This window comes from Rhinatrema bivittatum, chromosome 1, assembly GCF_901001135.1.
Source record: "Rhinatrema bivittatum chromosome 1, aRhiBiv1.1, whole genome shotgun sequence".
Classification (NCBI taxonomy): Eukaryota; Metazoa; Chordata; class Amphibia; order Gymnophiona; family Rhinatrematidae; genus Rhinatrema; species Rhinatrema bivittatum.
The window spans coordinates 615266328-615289077 of record NC_042615.1 but is presented as its reverse complement, the minus strand read 5'-3'; the positions used below and the strand labels follow the sequence as shown (position 1 = coordinate 615289077).

The following is a 22750-nucleotide window of genomic DNA, read 5'->3' as shown; positions in this document are numbered from 1 at the left end:
ATTTACCTCAGTGAGAAGGGAATTAATGAGGGAAATTCAGGGGCTTTCACGAGCGAGTCTGCTCAGTAAGATGTCATCTTGATTTCACATATTATAGCTTTTTATTGTTCCATAGATGACCCAAGCCCCTTATATATCTAAAACCACTTTCTTGGCACCAGGTTTGGAGACATTTATTTGAAATTGGCTATATAACATACAAGCCACTAGAAAGGTGCGCTCAGCTGAACTCACAGGTTTACCTGCTCTTGCATGCTCATTTTGTGAGCGTAAATCTTTCTGCCTATGCAGCAAGGAGTTTTACGCTCTCAAAATGAGCATTCAGAAATATGTGGCCAGCTTAGCGCTTTCATATGGAAATTCCATGCTAATGAGGGCATTAAGTATGCCTTCCCAATGCAGAGAGGCACACAGGCAGAACACACTTTGTTTTTTTACTGCTGGAATCTTTACACATGTTCAGAGATGGAGTAAAGTTTCCAGCATTGCTATCTGGTGATGGACAGGCCCAGCTACATAGCTAGATAAGTCTGTACTTATTTGGCTCAGTTGCTAAGATTAGCCGCTGCTACTTACCTGGATACGTCGGTACTTATTCTACTTAGCTAGACAACTATGAACTTATCTGGCTAACTGGCAGCAGCTAACCTCAGCTACTTAACTTCTTTTTTTTTTTGCCTGCCCTACAGCATGTACAGTGTTGTTCTGCAGGGCTGTCATCATAGAAACGGAGGACGGCAGAAAAGGACCAAACGGTCCATCCAGTCTGCTCAGCAAGCTTATAGTAGTATCTGCTGCACCATACAAGTCACCTCTATAATTATCAGTTTCCCAGACCGTCAAAGTCAGGACCCTTGTTGGTTGCTGTTTGAGTCCAATTCCCCGTTACCTCTTATCGTTGAAGCAGAGAGCAGTGTTGGAGTGGCATCAAATGTATCAGGCTTATTGGTTAAGGGAAGTAACTGCTGCATCAGCAAGTTACCCCCATGCTCATTTGTTTTCCCAGACTGTACAATTCAGTGTCTTTGTTGGATGCTGTCTGAATCTAATTCCTCTTTTCCCCCTGTGATTGAAGCAGAGAGCAATAATGGAGTTGCCTCAACAGTATGAAGGCTTATTGGTTAAGGACCTGACTGTTCCAGTGGTGGCTCACTCATCCCCCCACACCCTGAGTTAAAGTGTGCATCCAGCTCAAGCTGAACACACGTTTTAACTCTTGATGCATTAGCATATCATTAGCTTACTATATTGGGAGTTTAACAAAAAGAAATGTGATCTGTGCGTTAAGAAACTGTGCAACACACAGATTATTGCATCAGCCTGATAGTCTTCCTATGAGCAGGGAATACCTCCTAAAATGCTATGATGGTATGCCAGTTACCTAAGCCCCTCCCCTATATTCTGGACTTTCCTCTGCACTACACTGGCTCCAAGTTCGTTCATAGATCCACCAAGTGGATTATAGCATCAGAAGCCATTCTTTTTTATTCTAAAGAATCTGCCTTTTATTCCTAGTAGCTGAGGAGCGAGGGAGGTAAGCCATTATATTCAGGCCCTATGCTTTGTATTTCCCTGCAATGGTCTTCTGTACTTGAGATATTCAATCTAGTTGAACCTGTGTGCTCAACACTATCATTGTTGTATAAATCATTGAAACAGACTGTACCCAATAGACGTTGTTTCTTTATTGAGTACCCATCTCAACACGGATTTCGGAAACACCACAGCACTGAGACTCTGCTCCTCTCTCTAACAGACAACATTCTAAAAGGCTTTGATAGTGGTAAACACTATATTCTACTAATGCTTGACCTATCGGCAGCCTTTGACACAGTAAACCATGAAATACTACTAAATAGACTAGAAGAGATCAGATTACAGGGCGTAACATTAAAATGGTTCAGTTCATATCTAAAAAACAGGTTTTTCCAAGTTCAGATCAACAACACATTATCAGAAAAAACTAATCTCAAAACAGGAGTTCCACAGGGATCAGCCCTGTCTGTGACCCTTTTTAACTTATACATGTTGCCATTATGCCACTTACTTGCAGGGCTAGGAATTATATACTACATTTATGCCGACGATATTCAACTAATCCTACCCATAGAGGACACTTTAGAGAAAACATTAAACTTAACTAACATGTACCTAAACATTATAAAACAACTACTGACACAAATGGAACTTGAAATTAATATTGATAAAACAGAATTTCTACACTTAGAACGAAAAAATTCTGAAATCAGTCAAACCTCAATAATACTCAAAGACAACCAGAAAATTGAACTAGCTGGAAAAGTACGTAACCTGGGAATAATAATAAACCCTGAAATAAATCTGAAACAACACATATCACTAAAAGTAAATGAAGGTTATGCAAAACTCATGGTACTCAGAAAACTTAAACCACTACTAACTCAAAATGACTTCCAAACAATACTACAGGCACTAATTTTCTCCAGCACGGATTACTGCAACGCCCTTATGCTAGGACTACCTAATACAACATTAAGACCACTGCAAATACTCCAGAACACAGCAGCTAGAATACTAACCGGAAAAAGAAGGAGGGACCATATAACTGAAACCCTAGCAGAATTACATTGGTTACCTATTGAACACAGAATTAAATACAAAACCCTATGTACCATTCACAAACTAATTTACGATGATAAATCAGACTGGTTAAACACAGCATTACGGGTACACGTACCTCACAGGAACCTCCGATCATCAAATAAAGCACTCCTAACCATTCCTTCAATAAAAACTGCAAGACTGACCCAAATGAGAGAAAGAGCCCTATCACTAGCAGGACCCATAATCTGGAACACAGTGCCTCCAGAGATCAGACTACAAAGTGATCTCAAGGCGTTTAAGAAAAGTATAAAAACATGGCTCTTTAAACAAGCATTTTACAAAGAGACGGGAGAATAGAAATTATTCAGGAAAAGGCAGGGGAGCACCAACACACAGTACTTAGGACTGTACAGTAGATTAATCTATGAACTTTACACCACAATAAGCATAACTATAATACTATGTGTGATAAAACTACCCGTGTAAGTACCTTGGTACAAATGGTCATGAACTACTTCGCTAAATGACTATGTCTAATGATATATTGTAACCGAACCTTTGACGGCACCTGTTAGAATGTACTATAGTACACTTTTACTTACATTAAATATGTGCCTACATGTAAACCTTTGCAATGGTATTTAACTTTGCGACGGTATAGAAAAGATTTTAAATAAATAAATAAATGGAACATAGATTTACAATTACAATTAACAGTTCAGAAATTCTCTCATTGCTTTGTAACCATTAACTCCATTTCCAGAAACATAATGCTAAGAGAAATACAATATAAATTTCTTACAGGATATTATATTTCACAACATCATGCTTATTTAGCAAAGTTATCCCAAACTGACCATTGTATAAAATGTAATGGAACCCAGAGTACTTTAGGTTATTTCTTTGATCTTGTACATCTATTCAAAAGTTTTGGACTAACATTGTCTTAAAAGTCACAGGTGGTAGGTTTAACTAGTCTATGTAAAATTGAACTTATTTTATTTGAAGATTTTTCTTGTTACTTTGTTAGAAGCAAATTTATAAAGTTATGGATAAAGAAATAGTTGCTGTTAGTGAAAAAGATGATTCTGCAATTCTGGAGTGAAGCTTCTTCTCCTAGCTACCAGCACTGGCTAACTCTCTGTGCATAATCTGGCTCTTGTGAAGAACATGGAGCTAAGCAAGTTTTCCTTGAGCAGAAACATGAATTCCTACAAGTTAGCTCTCTATACATGGCCTCTTTAATTCACAAATGGGCCGATTCAGTAAAGTCCGCGGGAGAGTGGACGAACGCCCGCTCTCCCGGCGCGCACACAGGCCACTCGCCTGTGCGCACGATTCTGTATTTAAATTAGGTGGTGCGGTAGAAACGGGCAAAACGAGGAGCTAGGGACACTAGCGCATCCCTAGCACCTCCTTTTGACCCGGATCGGCGACTGTCAGCAAAATTAAATTGATCGTCCGGTTTTCGGCTCGACAGCCACCGGCCCATTTAAAATTTTTTTTTTTTACATTTTTTTACTCTTCGGGACCTTCGACTTAATATCGCTATGATATTAAGTCAGAGGGTGCACAGAAAAGCAGTTTTTACTGCTTTTCTGTGCACTTTCCCGGTGCCGGCAGAAACTAGCGCCTACCTTTGGGTAGGCGCTAATTTCTTAAAGTGAAATGTGCGGCTTGGCTGCACATTTTACTTTCTGTATCGCACAGGCATACCTAATAGGGTCATCAACATGCATTTGCATGTTGAGGGCGCTATTAGGTGCCGCGGGTTGGACACGCGTTTTCCGCCCCTTACTGAATAAGGGGTAAGGGAAAACGCGCGTCCAAGGGCAGGTTAACAGTGCGCTCCGATGGAGCGCACTGTACTGTATCGGCCTGTAAGAAAGGAACCTGCTTCTAAATGATTTTTCAATGTCTTGGTCATAGTTTAGACATTCCTGGTTATTTATCCAATTTGGACTTTGATTACTGAGATGATTTCTTCCTGTTTCTCACCCTAATTGTTTACGTTTATATGGTGTAGGGGGTTAGTGGGCTTTGTTATATCTGAACATGATAACTATTGTTTTCTTTGGACATGATGGGTACAGAACCTGCACTTCCATGCCTTGTCTTCTCTGATATGTTGAATTATCAATAAAAGAGATTAAACACAGAACTGTACCCTACATAAAACTAATGTAGTGAACATGACCTTATGACATAGTGGTTTGTGCAGTCCTAATTAGTGAGTAGAGGGTAAATTAACATCTCGGCACTTATGTCTTCATAGATGTTAGCAGTGAACGACACACAATGCTCTAACATCTGTTTTTCCTGATGCCACCAGCTGCTTGTCTCTTCTTCTTTTTCTACCTCTTCCCTTCATGCATACTCATACCTATTCCATCTAAGGGTGGTTAAAAATATTCAGTATCCAAACGTAATCCACTCGGAAATGCCTGAAAAAGGGTGGAAAAAAATGAATAGCCTTATGGAATTTCAGAGAACTGTGTCATTTACACTTCCACTTCCTCCACCACTATCTCCTCTGGGAGCAATTGGCATGAGTGGGGATGGACAGTGTCTTGCAAAATTCTTCACACCCTTGTACATTTTTCACATTCTGCTGTCTACCAAAAATACAAATCAGAATGCATTAAGGTAGTGATGCATTTCAATGATCTACACAGCGCCCCCCACACTTTCATTGTGACAGACCAATTATGGAAATATTTCAAAAATAATTAAAAATAAAAACTCAAACATTCTTGATTGCATAAATCTTCATACCCCTTGATTCAGTACTTGGTGGAAGTCCCTTTTGCAACAAAAAAAGCCGTGATTCGTTTAGGATACGTGTCTAATAATTTTACACAGCAGAATGGTGCAATTTTTAACTCATTCTTGGCAGAAGAGCTCAGACTCTTTCAAGTTGGCTGGGGATTGTCAGTAGACTGCAGTCTTCAAGTCTTGCCACAGATTTTCCATTGGATTCTGGTCCGTACTGTGACTTGGCCGCTCAAGGACATTCACTTTCTTCTTGCTGAGCCACTCCATTGTTGCTTTTGCATTCTGCTTAGGATATTTGCCCTGCTGGAAGGTGAATTTTCTCCCTAGTCCCCAGATCTATGGCAGACTGAATCAGGTTTTGCTCCAGGATCTGCCTGTACTATAGGAATGGTCTTAGCAGGGTGATGAACTGTGTTTGTTTTGTATCATAGATATTGCTTAACATTGAAATCAAAAAGCTTCACTTTGGTCTCATCAGATCACAAAATCTCCCTCATGTATGCAGTGTCCCCTAAGTGTTTCTTTGCAAATGCCATGTGGCACATCATATGGCTTTTCTTCAGCAGTGGATTCCTTCTGCCACCCTCCCATGTTTGTGAAGTATTCTTAGAGTTGTTGGACAATCAACATTTTCCCTAGTCTCAGTCAGAGACTTCTGTAGTTCTTTTAAAGTAATCTAGGCCTCACAGTGACTTTCCTCAGGCAATTTCCTTAACCCACAGCTGCTGACTGTGGCAGCGTCTTGGTGGTGCCAAACAGTTTCCACTTTACAATGATGGACCTGACAGTGCCCCAAGGGATATTCAAAGATATTGAAATGTTCTTGTAGCCTTCCCTCAATTTGTACTTTGAAAAATTATCCCAAAATTCTTTCAACAGCTCCTTGTTTGTCATGTTTTAGCCATTGCTTCAAATTCACTTCATATAACAGAAACAGCTTGGTTCTTCATCCAGCAGTATTCAGATCAGCTCAGTTACCGAGACTTGGACACAGGTGGGCTCTGTTTAACTTATTATGAACCTTGTTAAGGCAAATTTTTGAACAAGAGCTAATTTGGGTTTGCTGTGACAAGGAGTGGAAAGACTTATACAATCAAGACTTTTTGGGGTTTTTTTAATTCTTATTTTTGGAATATTTTTGTAATCTTACACAGTGAAAGTATAGAGAATGTTGTATAAATCAGTGAAACAAACTCTCACTTTAATGCATTTGATTTATATTTTTTAGACAGCAGAATGTGAAAAATGTGCAAAGATGTGAAGACTTTTACAAAGCACCGTAAATACATTTTCTTACAGCTCTGTCATGCTTTAACACTTAAGTAACATACTCCAAAACATACAAAACTGTCATATGCGGATTCCTTAATCATTCTTCTTTGATGTTGGCCGCACATTGATCCCATTCCTGGCATTGGCTTCAAAAGAAGTGACTGGCACTGGAAACAGTACCAGTGGATGCCATTACACATAACTGTTTTAGAAAACTGAAACAAACTGCAAAAGCTGACGTGAGAATCCTCAAGCTCAATAGCAAAAGGTATACATTTTCCTTGGCTCAGTTTTTTCCTCACAAAATAAAATTGTTAGCAATCTGCCAACCCTAGTTCATTGCCATACCAAAAAAATGGAGGGGAAAAAAAAAAAGATTTTTTAGAAACATAGAAATAAGATGGCAGAAAAAGACCATATGGCCCATCCAGTCTGCCCATCGATCCAATCAATTTAGCATTATAAGTCTCATCATTTTCTTAGAGATCCCCTGTATTTACCCTATTCTTTCTTGAATCCAGGTATTGTTTTTGTTTCCACCACTTCCACTGGTCAGCTGTTCTACACATCCACCACCCTTCTCTATAAGGAAATATTTCCTAAAATTACTCCTGAGTCCTACCCCCTTTCAACCTCATCTCATGACCCCTTATTCTAGAGCCTCCTTTCCATTGAAAAAGGCTCACCTTCTGTGTATGGAAACCTTTGAGATATCTCACCTTTCCTCTAGGGCATACATCTTTAGATCTTTAAGTCTATCCCCATATGCTTTAGAACGAAGACCACTGATCATTTTAGTAGCCACCCTCTAGAACGACGCCATCCTGTTTATATCCTTTTGAACGTGCAATGTCCAGAGCTGTACACAGTATTCCAAGTGAGGTCTCACAACCAGGGAACTATACAGGGACAATATCACCTCCCTTTTTCTGCTAACCATTCCTCTCTCTATGCAGCCAAGCATCTTTCTGGTTTTCACTGTCTCTCTACCCATCTGTTTGGCCATTTCTCCATCTCTAAAATCAATAGGTTGTCCAAGAAATCACAAGGGAAGAAAAGATAAAGGAATTTCTGGACCTCCCTAGCATACCACTGATCAACTTTTCATATGCCCTGAATAGCTTTAATCTTATTAAAATAACAATGCTATTATTTATTTTACCTTGTTAGTATGTGTTGTAAATTTGTAGTAAAAATAGCCACCCAAGTATTTTAGACCACTGTGTTTTAACAATCAGATTACTTACACCAGCAATTAATTTTAATAGCTTTGTATAAAAATTATTCCTTGGCTTGAGATATTTTTGCTTCACTATTATCCAGATAGATTTAATATGCGTAGCTGCAGACACTCTTGCTTTTATTACATTTGCTTGTGTCTAAATAACCTTTTTTGAATTCTTTTCTTCATGTTTTCTTTTTCAAAATAGCTAGAGACTATCCAGGCACAGCTGGATTCCCTTACGTGATGTTTTGAAGACTGGTTTCTCCAACGCACTCCTGCCACCTCATTATTTTGTATTGAAGATAGATTGCCAAGCTGCGTCTGCTGAAGGATTCAATAGGCTGCTTCCTGTAAAATTATATGGCTTATCTTCTCTTAGCCTAGCAACATTGGCTAAGAGAGAGCATTGCAAGGATTGCTGGCTTTCTCTTAAGGTCTGAGCAGATAAGATTAGTTAGTGCCCTTCCTCGAATATCTCTTGCTTTACAGTGCTTTTGTGTATTATTACCTACATTGCTTGTTTCATGTAAGTTAGATGACTATTTACTCTTCAGTAAAGGACCAAGGAGAAAATCTGTAACACAGACAGCAGAATGTGAAGTGAAAAAAAATAAGAAACAGAAATATTGTGCTATATTGTATCATAAGTCATCACCTCTGTTGGTTTTAACCTTGGCTATTGTTCATTATGTAGTATTAATAAATGTTAAGAAACATAGCAGTGACTGTCTTTCAGCATTTAAATTACATTTCTCATATTCAAAATGTTTCTGCAAATGCTTGTAGGTCTTGATTTTTGACCATCTTACTCTTAGAAGTCATTCTTGTGTAGCCCAGTAGCTATCAGAGACCTGAGATGAGTTTAAGTATTCTTTTTTTCTTAGCAGGAAAACACATTTTTCAAGGGCCCTGCCAGTGGGAACTTCACAATTCAGATCTCATCTTTTCAAAGACTGATCATTACATCAGGCTTGAGGTTCCCAAAGGCATTTGTTTACTTTCAAATTAAACTGAAAATCTCCAAACAATAATGTTAGTGTTAGTACATTCTAATAAGAGAGAGAAAATCTTCTGAAGTCTGAATTAGAGCATGGATTTAAATATAACTTTAGTAAGAGACCAGAGGGGACTATACATTTGTAATGGGATTATGTTCATCTGTGAATCTGGAAATAAAGGAAAACATTCAAGGAGAAAGCTTTTGTGTGTATGTGTATGAAATCAAAGCAAACTAACTAACTTGGCAGCAAAAAAATTACAAGAGGCGGGTGGCATCTTATGAATTAACCAATTTATAGAGGCAGGAGCTTTCAAGGAAAGGCATGGGTAAAATATATGGGGATGGGAGGAGGGATACGGAACAAAGGGAAGGCACTGAATTAGATAGGCAGGATGTGGAAATGGAGTGTTAATATCATTATAGCCCAGCCTACTGACAAGTGAGGTAAGTGTGAAAAGAGCCAATGATCAGAGAACAGTTCATTGATAGTTGTAGTGTGCCATGACGCCATTGTCTCTGTTCAGACCTTGGTTGATGGGGTTAAGTTTTTTTTTTATGAGTTCCAATTCAGCAGTTTATCCCTGGAGTGTTCCTTTGAAGTTCTTTTTTTAGTAATATGGCAACCTTACGGTCAGAGAATTTCCTGGAAGACTGAAATGTTATCCTACTGATTTTTTACTTCACCAGACTAACACGGCTGTCCCTCTGAAAAACTGTTTAAGGAAGTTTATCATACTTTAGTGTTCTCCCTAGAAAATCCTCCTACAGATTACCACAGAGAAATTCTCAGCACTATATTGAGAGAATTATAGAAGTGATATGCATTATTATTAAATAGTTACCTACACTGATACATGTCTTAAAGGCAAAGGCAGTTCCCATTCTAATGCATGCTGCCAAGAACATTGTTGCTGTTAGACAGTGGAATTAAGACATTCATTTACATGATTTTTACATTTCTTTTCCAATCTGTCATTGCACCAGTAAAATTCAATAGTATGTAAGAACTACTATCCTAAGCCAGACCAATTATCCATATAGTCCAACATTCTCTGACAGTGGCAAATAGTGCTTAAAGGAAGTATATGGGAGCAGAGCTTTTGGAATGACCCATCCCCTGACATAATCCTCCAGTTTCCAGCATCATGGTTTAAGAACATAAGAACATGCCATACTGGGTCAGACCAAGGGTCCATCAAGCCCAGTATCCTGTTTCCAACAGTGGCCAATCCAGGCCATAAGAACCTGGCAAGTACTCAAAAACTAAGTCTATTCCATGTTACTATTGCTAGTAATAGCAGTGGCTATTTTCTAAGTCAACTTAATAGCAGGTAATGGACTTCTCCTCCAAGAACTTATCCAATCCTTTTTTAAACAGAGCTACACTAACTGCACTAACCACATCCTCTGGCAACAAATTCCAGAGTTTAATTGTGCATTTTGTTTCTCAGAGTAAGGGTTTCATTGGATCCCAAATCAATTGGGGATGAATCCGAGCTGCCATCTGTCTGACTCCCAGTAGTTGTCCACAACGTAAAAAGTATCTCTAGCTGGCACTATAGCAGCTCTGGCCAGTGGGGCACTCAGAGATGCATTACAGAAATCATGGCATATATAGTACATAGAGATTCAGATTTTAGGTTTTAACTGATAAAACTAAATAAAAACGTCAGACGCAAAAAAAAAAAAAAAGGGGTATTTATTAGATAAACACCGGAAAACCACCACTTCCCCCTAGCACTCTCTCACCTCTACTTTGCGTACCCTGGATCCTCCACTTTTTTTTTCTGCCTTTTCCGTGCTAACAGCTTCTCAGTTGCACAAATGTATGGATTTGATTCACCCAGGAAAGGTACACAACAATAGTACTTGTGCTGCAAAAACACCGAAAAACATTGATTTTTGATACTCCCAAAGAAACCCCTAATTACCTGGATAATAAACACCTAAACTTACAATTTATAAACACCTAAAATCTATACAAGTATGTATGTATGTATGGATATATATATATATATATATACACACTCACACACAAAATTGTATGCAAAGGTTTAGGCACCCCTAGTCAAATTGTATATTTCAATGAATCTGTAAGTGAACAGAAGCTGACGCAAAGTTAAACACAACATTTTTCTGTAATTTTTAATTTGAAAAGAACCAAGCTGTGAATCTGGCATGTGCAAACGTTTGTTTAATGTTTACCATTCCAGTTGATTCATTAGTACTTTTTTATAAAGTTGTTGAAAAGGCCCAAAAAGCTGAAGGACTCGGACCCTTCTAACTTCTCGAGTTATGATTGGGCTTCAATAAGCACCTGTATGAGCATTTGTAAATGAAAATAAATCACTCTATAAAATTAACGAATCAAACGCTTAACATTTAAAAAATGTATAAAACTCCACCCAGCTATAATTGATGAACTAAGTCAGGGAACAAAACAAAAAATCAATAGCTATAACACATGATAATAAATAATGAGGCCCATATACAGCTGCTGTTCGGCTCATCCAGCTGGCCGAATAAACCTATCCGGCTAACTTTGCCTGTATTTTCAGTGGCGTGGGTGTGACTTTGAATATAGCTGGCTATCCTAAAGTTAGCCTCTGTTCAGTCTGGGCAACGAAAATATAAAAAGACCAAATTCCGCCTAACTAGTTTGCGCAGCAAGGCATTTAGTGCTATAACTGTCGCTCCATGCTCGTCAAGCCTCTGCCTTATGTTTTGAGTTGTTGCCACTCTTTTGCCTTCTGCTTAAGCCTGTTCTGTGGCTCTGTATAGGTTACCCTGTGCTTTTCTTGAATTGAAATTATTTGGGGGTAATTTTAGAATAACCTGTACAACTTATGCATTGCCAGAAAGCACAAGTTACACCAATTTATTTATTTATTTAAGAAATTTATGTACCACCTGCCAGTAATAAACTATACAAGTGGTGTACATAACATATGAAAGGTTTCCTTTGAAAATTACCCTATTAACATGCACAAACTCACCTGCACAAAGTTACAGCTCCTCTTTGCAGGATGCAGCTTGTATTTAAGCACTATTTTTCTCACAGGACAAGCAGGATGGTAGTCCTCACAGGATGCAGCCCAATCACGGAATACGTTTGTCAAAGTTTCTAGAACTTTGTCTGGCCCCTACTAGGCATGCCCAGCATGACACTAACCCTGCAGCCAGCAGGTGTCCCCCTTCAGTCTTCTTTTTTCCACTCAGCAGTAGCCATGCGGTTAAAGAGCTCCACAGAGATTCCTGACAGGAAATTTCCTCATGGAATTACTACACCTTTTTATACCCCACAAGGGTCCCTTCTTCAATTTTTTCAAGCCGCGGTACTCCGGTAAGTTTTCTACCCGTTTTCGGTCGATTTCCGTCGAGTTTCGCCCCTGCGACCTACTGGTCATCAACCGTACCGCGGCTTAAATTTTTCATGGCCATGGCGTCGGGGTTCCGTCGGTGCCTGGACTGCAATCGCACCATGTCCATAACAGACCCTCATAAGGTCTGTGTAATGTGTCTTGGATGTGAGCACGATGTCCTGACCTGCACCAAATGTGCCCTAATGACACCAAAAGGTTGCAAGGCCAGAATGGAGAAGATGGAACTTCTCTTCCGTGCTCAAACCCCGACGCCGTCTATTGCATCGATGTCGTCAGAACCTGCACCGTCAACTTCACGTCAGTATCGACCACCGACTGGTGACCGTCCGGCATCGATGACTTCTCGGCCTTCAACCACCTCTACTCCCCCTCAGGACGGAGGGGATTGTAGAGAGAAACATCGCCACCGACATCATAAGTCTCAGACCATCGAGGGAGCGAAATCATCAACCTCGCCATCGTCCGAGCTGCTGTTTAAGAAACCCTGTCCAGAAAAGGCACCGACCTATTCGGTGACCAGGTCAACGAGGCAACCCTCACCCGAAAGGGGATTGGGAGCCACAACGCCTTCTTTAACGGTGGTCCCTCCGGCTATGCCTCTGCCTCCTTCTTCTGTTCCGGAGCCGGGGCTGCTCGCTCCAGGTCTCCGAGAAGAACTGGACCGGCTGGTTCAGGAGGCCATCGACAAGGCGATGCATCAACTCCAAGTTCCTCCGGCACCGACACCGGTACCGATCCTGCAACCGACCACTGACCCGATTCCGGCAGCATTGGCACCGCTGCTCTCGAAGATGGAAGGCGCTCATTGCCGCTTTTACACCGATGGATCCCGAGTCACTGATGGCTCCGGTGCCCTCTCCACTTACCTTGTCATCGGAAGGAGAAACACTGTTCCGCATCCCTCCATCAGGAGTTCTACTGATGCCTCAGCCATCGATGCCGATACGTCCGTTGGCGCCACCGATCCATCCATCGATGCCCTCGATGCCTGCACCAGTGCTTTCGATGCCTTCATAAGTGCCTCCAATTATTCTTTCGATTCCTTCGGAGCCTAGTCCAGGACCTTCATGGATTCCACCGTCCCATCCCCCTCGGGCTCCTAGAGGGGCAGGGGCTGATCCCTACGATACCTGGACTGATGATTCTTCACCAGACACCGATAACCTGCCTTCACCACCTTCTCCTACTGAAAGCTTAAAGCGTTCTCCTCCAGAGGACCTTTCCTTCATAAATTTTGTGAAGGAGATGTAAGAATTGGTTCCCTTCCAATTACAGACCGAACAAGATGACAGGCATCAAATGATGGAGCTGTTGCAATTCCTGGATGCTCCCAAGGAAATAACCTCCTTGCCTATTCACCAAGTTCATCTGGATCTCCTCAGAAAGAACTGGGAACACCCTGGCTCTATTGCTCCAGTCAACAGGAAGGCTGACACCACTTATTTGGTACAGTCAGCCCCAGGTTTTCAAAACCTTCAATAGGATCACCAATCTGTGGTTGTAGAATCTGCCCAAAAGAGAGCAAAGTGATCAAAACCCCACACTTCTTTTCCCCCAGGCAAGGAGCAAAAATTTCTAGATGCCATTGGCCGCCGGGTCTTCCAGGGCTCAATGCTCATCTCCCGAATCGCCTCTTATCAGCTCTATATGACCCAATACAACAAGATCTCATTTAAGCAGATACAAGACTTAACAGAATCCCTGCCTCAGCAATTTCAAGATCAGCTCCAAACCCTAGTAAACAAGGGTTTTGAGGCGGGCAAGCATGAGATAAGATCATCTTACAATATCTTTGACACTGCTACCAGGGTATCTGCAGCTGCTATCTCGGCAAGAAGATGGGCCTGGCTCAAGTCTTCAGACCTTCACCCTGAAGTGCAAGACAGATTATCCGACCTGCCCTGTGTAGGAGACAATCTGTTCGGCGAACAAATCCAACAAACGGTGGCGGAACTCAAGGACCATCATGAGACCCTGAGACAGGACAAGGGAACCATGATCCTAATAGCACCTCACTGGCCACACCAAGTGTGGTTTCCAATACTTCAGGATCTCTCCATTCACAGGCACATTCCCTTGGGAAAGGACCCGCTTTTGACGGGTGCCTGCGCCACCCCAATCTTCAAGCCTTGTCCTTGAAGGCATGGATGTTGAAAGGTTAATCCTTCAGCTACTTAACTTTTCTGAATCAGTTTCCCATGTCCTGATTGCTTCACGGAAGCCTTCCACGAGAAAATCTTATTCTTACAAATGGAATAGGTTTTAGTCATGGTGCTCTTCTCAATCCCTTGACCCCTTTACCTGTCCAATCACAAAGTTTCTGGACTATCTCTGGCACTTGTCTGAGTCAGGTCTAAAAACTTCCTCCATCAGAATGCATGTTAGTGCGGTGGCCGCCTTCCATAAAGGTGTCGGGGATGTTCCCATATCAGTACAACCCCCTTGTAACACGTTTTCTGAAGGGCTTGCTTCACCTCAAGCCTCCACTGCATCCTCCGGCCCCTTCTTGGGACCTCAACCTCGTTTTGGGTCGGTTCATGAAACCACCATTCGAGCCTCTCCAATCCTGTGAACTTCGCTATCTCACATGGAAATTGATTTTCCTTTTGGCAATCACGTCGGCTCGCAGACTTAGTGAGCTACAAGCCCTAGTTACCTATCCGCCTTACACTAAACTTCTGCAGGACCGGGCAGTACTCTGCACTCAACCTAAGTTCTTGCCTAAGGTAGTATCAGAGTTTCTTCTCAATCAATCCATTATACTACCTACCTTTTTTCCCAGGCCCCATTCCAATCCAGGAGAGCAGGCTCTGCATACCCTTGACTGTAAACGGGCTCTAGCGTTCTACCTAGACCGTACAGCTGCCCACAGGAAAATTGTTTGTCTCTTTCCATTCCATCAAATTGGGGTAGCCTGTGGGTAAGCAGACTCTCTCCTCCTGGTTAGCGGACTGCATATCCTTTTACTATCAGCAAGCAGGTATTCCACTTCAAGACCGTGTTAAAGCACACTCTTTGAGGGCCATGGCGACTTCAGTAGCACACCTACGCTCGGTGCCGCTTCCTGACATTTGCAGGGCTGCCACCTGGAGTTCTCTCCATACCTTTACAGCCCACTATTGCTTGGACAAGGCCGGAAGACAAGATTCCATCTTCGGCCAATCTGTCCTACGAAACCTATTCACAACTTGACATACCAACACCCTTCCGCCTGCCCGGTAGGGTTCAGGATGCCCTCGGCTAAATTTCACCCCAGTCCCTAGTGCCTTGCACACCTGGGTACATTTGGTGCATACTCTGACATCCTCAGCTCGGTACTCACCCATATGTGAGGACTACCATCCTGTTTGTCCTGTGAGAAAGCAAATGTTACTTACCTGTAACAGGTGTTCTCACAGGACAGCAGGATGTTAGTCCTCACGAAACCTGCCCGCCGCCCCGCGGAGTTGGGTTCGTTACGTTTCTTATTTTATTTTTCGGCACTTCCTGTAGCTTTTTAAACAAGACTGAAGGGGGACCCCTGCTGGCTGCAGGGTTAGTGCCATGCTGGGCATGCCCAGTAGGGGCCAGTCAAAGTTCTAGCAACTTTGACAAAAGTGTTCCGTGATTGGGCTCCATCCTGTGATGTCACCCATATGTGAGGACTAACATCCTGCTGTCCTGTGAGAACACCTGTTACAGGTAAGCAACATTTGCTTTATGTTTAAATCCTGGAATGCCCATGCCCCACTCTTTTTTAAAACATTTCATTTGTGCGCATAGCGGCATTTATGTGCATATCCAGGTAGCTTTTAAAATCTGATTGGCGTGCATGAGCCTGACATATTCGAGCATCGACTAATTTTGGCATGTCGGGCTTTAAACTTCACCTGCAAGTGTACCTGTTCTACAGTTTGCTCCCAGAAAAGTCACCCTTCAGCTGTGAGCATAATTTGAATGGGCCCCTGGAAGCTAAACAGGTGAAACTCTGGCACCGTGTAGGAGTAGCCTAGTGGTTAGAGAAGCAGGTTGTGAACCATGGAAACCAGGGTTCAAAACCCAAAGTGGTGACTAGTTAGTCACTTGGCCCTCCATTGCCTCATGTGCAAATTTATGAGTTAACTAGCTGTACCCGGCCACGCGTTGCTGTGGCTCAGTCTGGTTTAATTTCACAATGCGCATTAGCTCTTCTCCGGCCGTCCCAACTCCCTCCCCCCCCCTTCCCCGGCGGTGGCAGACTGGCTCAGCGACTCTTCTACCCTTTCCTCCTCCTGTGTGTAACTGTCTGGCAGTCCCTACTCCCTCCCCCCCCCCTTCCCCAGCGGTGGAGGAACAGGCTGAGCCGTTTCTCGGAGCGGTGAGTCGTCTGCCCTTTCCTCCTCCCCTCTGTGACACCCAGCACGAGCGCAGAGCTCTATGGTCCGCACATGCGCGGTAGAGCTGCTCTCTACTGCGCATTTGCGGTCCGTCGGTCAGAGCCCATTTATATTGTAGATAGCGTGTTTTGCTTTTACGTCCAACAGATGGCGCTGTTTTTCCCAAAAAGCATGGTTTTACCTGTCACAGGTGTGACATCTATATAATATAGGTATATAAAAACACACGCGTATTCGAATGCAACGTTGTGTCAAAATTTCAAAGCAATCGGTGAAGAACTTTCGGAGATTTAAGATTTTGAACAAACGAACATTTACATTTTTATTTATATAGATTTCCAAAGGAGTTATGTACCTTGTATTCACATGCATGCTATTTTATAAATATTAAAAGTACAGTATGTGCATATCTTCACCTTCAAGCACACATTTACCTGCGCAAAAAAAGTGGCGCTCTAGGGTTGTTCTGGAACAGGGCCATGAGGTTCAAGCATAAGTTGCTATTTTATAAGAGATTTATAGAAATACATTAAGCAACTTATGGTGCAATTTTACACCTGCTAATTAACTAACACAGTTGATATCAGACTCTTCTGCTATTTTTGGGTGAGAAGTCTGGATGAACTGGGAGAGTTCAGGGTGAACTAGTATCAGGGTCTCAGTGAACTGGAGACAGACTGTGAGACGTGGTGGAGGTATCAATCAAACTGGGAATTTCAAATGCATATTAAAAAAAAATACCTACTTCTGCCTATAAATCAGGGTTTTATGCATAGAAGTTATATTTTTTGTGCATAAAATATATATACTTATGTTTATAAAAGAGGTAGAGAAAGCACATGCTTTCAATGCATCACAAATATTCACACAGACTGAAACATACATGCATATGTTGGGGTGGATAAACATGTATTTTATAATGCACAGATTATAAAATACTATAGTAGATCTCCACACACCAATATTCGTGCATATATGGGGCCGCACAGATCTTTGAAAGTTATCCTTTTAGACTGTAAGCCCTCTGGGGATAAGGAAATACTTACAGACTCTCAATGTAATGTGCTTTGAAGTGCCTGAAAAGTGGAATAGAAATCAATCAATAAATATCACTGTGACATCTGCTGAGGTGTGATGGTGAACGCCTCTGAGACTTCTTGGGATCTGGTATGGGCATGGGCACTCAGCAAAAAATCCTTGGCATCATTATGCACATCATTATGCTCTGATGTGCAGCAGTGGGCAAAAGGAACTAATTCACTGATAGAACATCACAGACTGAGTTAGTCTGCTGGGTTAGTGGCATTGCTGTGCTATGACGTGGCAAAGGACCTGTCTTTAATTCCCGGCTCAGATCTTCTGCAGGCTGGACGTAGTACTCATAGCCATGTTGGGAGTCTTAGTTACTGCAAATAAGTTTGCCCTCATATCCGGTGAACAATTTCTTCGAAAAGCTATTTCCATGGGTAAAGCACTATTCTGAAATACATCCTTCCTATCATCACCCATAATTTAAGATTAGTTTCATCAGTTACCGTAAGAGGGCTAGCTCTGTTTCTAGAATTGTGAACAGAAAAGTTTACTCATCATCACTTTTGCACCAAGGACTGCTGCTGGAGTGGAGGAGCAGCCTAATGGTTAGAGCTATGGGCTACAAGCCAGAAGACCAGGGTTTGAGTCCTACAAATAAATAAAAATAAGTCATGTTTTTGTATGGGTGGGCTTTGCTTATTTTTTCATGTTTCATTTTGGGTCATTATCTGATTTTTTTTTTTTTTTAATGGTTCCGAAGGGGTTAGTGCGGGTTAACGGGACTTAGTGCGTACTAAATGAAAATGTTACAGCTATGTTAAAAGGGGTCAGTTGGGGGAGCAGTTCATTAGCTAGAGGTATGCTGCTGCAGTCCCATTGTCTGTCTCATTGGTATTGCCAGGGTTGCAAGGTGCTGTTTGTGGTGGGATGGCCAGTGTCTGGTAAAAGGTTTAAACAAACGAGTTCTAGTCAGCAAAAGCAAAATCATGTAATCCAAATAATTATTTTGAATTCACCAGTCCCTTTGTAGTTTAGGAAAGGGACCCTGGTATTTTGGGATATGAATACTTTTAGTTCCCCTGATGTGTGTCTGTGTTTTGGGGGGGGGGGGGTGACTGCTGTGAGGAGAAGTAACTGGAGAGACTGGAAAGAGACTGGTTGGGATGATCACTGGTGCAAGAGAGATTGCCTGGTGTGTGTGGGAAGTGATTTCTCACCCCCGTACAGTCAACCCCACACACACCAGGCTACCTCTTTCAGCAGTCATCACCTATCACCTCATCCAGTCACCCCAGTCACTTCCCCTCTCACCAGTCACCCCTACACATACACCAGGCTGCCTATCTCTTAGCAGTCTCCACTCCAACAAGTGTGTCTCCCTCCTGTCACACATACAGTCACCAGGGTCATTCCCCCTCTCATCAGTCACCCCCATACACACCAAGCTGCCTCTCACTATTCACCACCCTAACTAGACTCTCCCCCCACTTGTTACCACATAGTCATTCTCTCTCTCTCTCTCATAGGCAACCTGCTGTGTAAGGTGACTATCTTGCCAGTCACCATTCACCACTATAAACGTCTCCACCTCTCACCCCATGTCATCCTTTCCACACCCCCTTTCACCAGTCACCCCAACACACACCAGGCTGCCTCTGTCTCGCTAGTCACCACTCCAACCAGACTCTGTTCCAGCTGTAACTCCATAGAGTCACCCCAGTCAATCCCCTTCTCACCAGTCACCCTCACACACACCAGACTGCCTCTCTCTCTCACCAGTTACCACCTCAACCAAGCTGTTCCCCCACTCGTCACCCAATACAGACATTCCAGTTACTCCCCCTCTCACCAGTAACCCTCACACACACCAGGCAGCTTCTGTCTCTCACCTGTCACCACTCTATCTAGTCTCTCTCCCACCTGTCACCCCATACAGTCACTCCACTCACTCACCTTCTCACTAGTCACCCCCGCACCAGGGGAATTAAGGTATTCATACACTAAAATGCCAAAGTCCCTTGCCTAAAATACAAAGGGGTAGATTTTCAAAGGGTTACGCGCGTAACCCCGAAAACCTGCTCCTGCGTGCATCGAGCCTATTTTGCATAGGCTCGGCAGCTCACGCAAGCCCCAGGACACGTGTATGTCCTGGGGCTTTGAAAAAGAGGTGGGAAGGGTGCGGGGCATGGTGCTGGTCCGGGGGCGGGACCGAGGCCTTCCAGCACAGTGGCTGTGCCGGGGGATGGCGTGCCGGCAGCTGGCCGGTGCGTACAAGATACGCCTGCCAGAGGCAGGCGTAAAAAGTCAAACAAGGTAGGGGGGGGATTTAGGTAGAGTTGGGGGGTGGGTTAGATAGGGGAAGGGAGGGGAAGGTGGGAGGGGGGGGGGAGCGGAAGAAAAGTTCCCTCTGAGGCCTCTCCGATTTTGGAGTGGCCTCAGAGGGAAAAGGGAAAGCCATCGGGGCTTGGATTCATTTTAGATTCAGAATTCTGTTTTAAGCAACACATTATTAACATCATTAAAGAAAGTTTCTACAAACTTCAAATTTTAAAAAGGATTAAACCTCTCCTTCACCACCATGATTTTCGTATTGCTTTGCAAGCCCTACTATTCTCCAAATTGGATTATTGTAATGCATTGCTTCTTGGATTGCCTGCTTCTATTATTGCACCACTTCAACTTTTTTTTATTTTTTTTACTTTTATGTTCAAACAATTTTTATTGAGCAACAGTGAAAGAAACATACCAACCGAGCTGCGTGGACACTTCCACAGCCCCGGGGCAAATACATTTAATAGTCCAGGTTAGCTCATTTATGATCGGAGATCTTCTCCCTCCCTCCCTCCCTCCCTCCCAACCTAGTAACCTCAAAAAATCAGACCATATTACTCCAGTTCTCAAAGACCTTCACTGGTTACCGATATGTTACAGAATTCATTATATGACTCTATCTCTAATTCACAAAGCCCTATACAATAATAAGACTGATTGGATGGAAACAACTCTTCTTTTTCAAACTCCAAGAAGAACTTTACTTTCCACAAATACTGGTCTCCTTTAAACTCCATCCCCTAAAATATCCCGTCTCATCTCAACAAGACAACGTGCATTCTCAACTGCAGGCCCGCTTCTATGGAACACCCTACCAATTGAACTTAGACTTGAATCATCCACACAAACTTTTAAGAAAGACCTGAAAACATGGCTTTTTATAAAAGCTTTCTCAACATGTTAATAACTATTTACCTAATTCATTTTAATTATCTCTGATTATTTCTCTCTCTTCTCTCTTCTTTCATTTTCTCTCTTACTTTATATAATTATTTCACATTGTATTTTTTCTTCCTTTTGTTAAATGTGAACCGATGTGATGACTTTTGTTGAATATCGGTATATAAAAACTAATAAATAAATAAAAATAATAAATAAAATGTGCACCCCCTTGTGCACACCGACCCTGGATTTTATAACATGCTGGGGCCCTGGCAACCATCATAGATTTTTTTTTTTTGGTTGCTGAGGCCCCAGCAACAACATAGATTTTTGGTTACCAAGGCATCAGCTAACGACATAGATTTTTTTTTTTTTTGGTTGCTGGGGCTCTGACAACTGACATAGATTTTTTTTTTGGGTTGCCGGGACCCTGGCAACCGACATCCATATTTTTGTTTGGTTTCCAGGGCCTTGATAACCGACAATTTTTGGTTGTTGCTGGGGCCCCGCAACCGACATAGCTTTTTGGTTGCTGTGGCCCAAGAAACTGACAGTTTTTTTGTTGCTGTGCCCCGGCAACTGACAGATTTTTGGTTACTGGGGCACCATGTTACTGTTGCTAGTAATAGCAGTGGCTATTTTCCAAGTCAACTTAATAGCAGGTAACCCTGCAACCGACATACATATTTTTATTGGTTGCTGGGGCCCTGGCACCCGACATAAATTTTTGGATGCCGAGGCATCGGCTACCGACATAAATTATTTTTTGGTTGCGGGGGCCCTGACAATCAACAATGTTTGGTTGCTGGGGCCCCATCCACCGACATAGTTTTTTTTGGTAGCTGGGGCCTTGGCAACCGACAGATTTTTTTTTTGATTGCAGGGTCCCCGGCAACCAACATACATTAATGGTTGCCGGGGCACCGTCAACCGACATAGATTATTTTTTGGTTGCCGGGGCCTTGCAAACTGAAAATATTTGGTTGCCTGGGCCCCGGCAACCGACAATTTTTGGCTGCTGTGGCCTCAGCAACCGACAATTTTTGGCTGCTGTGGCCTCAGCAACCGACAATTTTTTTTTTTTTTGGTTGCTGGGGCCCTGGCAACCAACACGGGGTAGATTGTCAAAGGGTTACGCGCGTAACCCCCAAAAACCTACCCCTGCGCTCCGAGCCTATTTTGCATAGGCTCGGCGGCACGCACAAGCCCCAGGATGTTCGTATGTCCCAGGGCTTTCAAAAATGGGCGGGCTGGGGGCTTGGTGCAGTTCGGGGGTGGGGTCGGGGGCGTGGCGGCAGTTCTGAAGCGGTCCGAGGGTGTGGCCGAATCCTCTGGCACAGCAGCGTAACTCAGCGAGATAAGGTAGGGGGGGATTTAGGTAAGGCTGGGGGGTGGGTTAGATAGGGGAAGGGAGAGAGGTGGAGGGGAACTAAAAAAAAAGCTCCCTCCAAGGCCGCTCCGATTGGAGTGAACGGGCAAAGCCATCAGGACTCCCAATGGGCTTGGCACGTGCAAGGTGCACAAGTGTGCACCCAGCCCGGATTTTATAACATGCACGCGCATGTTATAAAAACAGGTGTACATTTATTTATTTATTATTTTTATATACCGACATTCAATCTCAATTGAGATATCACACCGGTTTACATTCGGGTACTATAGGTATTTTTCTATCCCCAGAGGGCTTATAATCTAAGTTTTTGTAATGGAGGGTAAAGTGACTTGCCCAAGGTCAAAAGGAGTGACAGCAGGACTTGAACCCTGGTCTCCTGGTTCATAGTCCACAGCTCTAACCACTAGGCTATTCCTCCTCCCCTATATCTGCTCCTGCATACGCTGAGCCTATTTTGCATAGGCTCGGTGGCACGCACAAGCCCCGGGACGTGCGTATGTCCCAGGGCTTGCAAAAAGG

At 42.8% G+C, this 22750-nt stretch overlaps 1 protein-coding gene across 7 annotated transcripts in view; it reads left to right on the top strand.

Annotated features, from left to right (window-relative positions):
- The window catches only part of COMMD10 (COMM domain containing 10), a 505110-nt gene extending 496058 nt beyond the window's left edge, over positions 1-9052 (top strand). For all 7 annotated transcript variants that reach the window (XM_029571166.1, XM_029571174.1, XM_029571140.1 and 4 more), the window contains one exon: positions 8061-9052. In XM_029571166.1, the coding sequence (XP_029427026.1) occupies positions 8061-8099 (39 nt within the window). In that variant the 3' untranslated portion in view covers positions 8100-9052. The remainder of the gene's footprint in view (positions 1-8060) is intronic.
- Positions 9053-22750: the final 13698 nt, after the last annotated feature.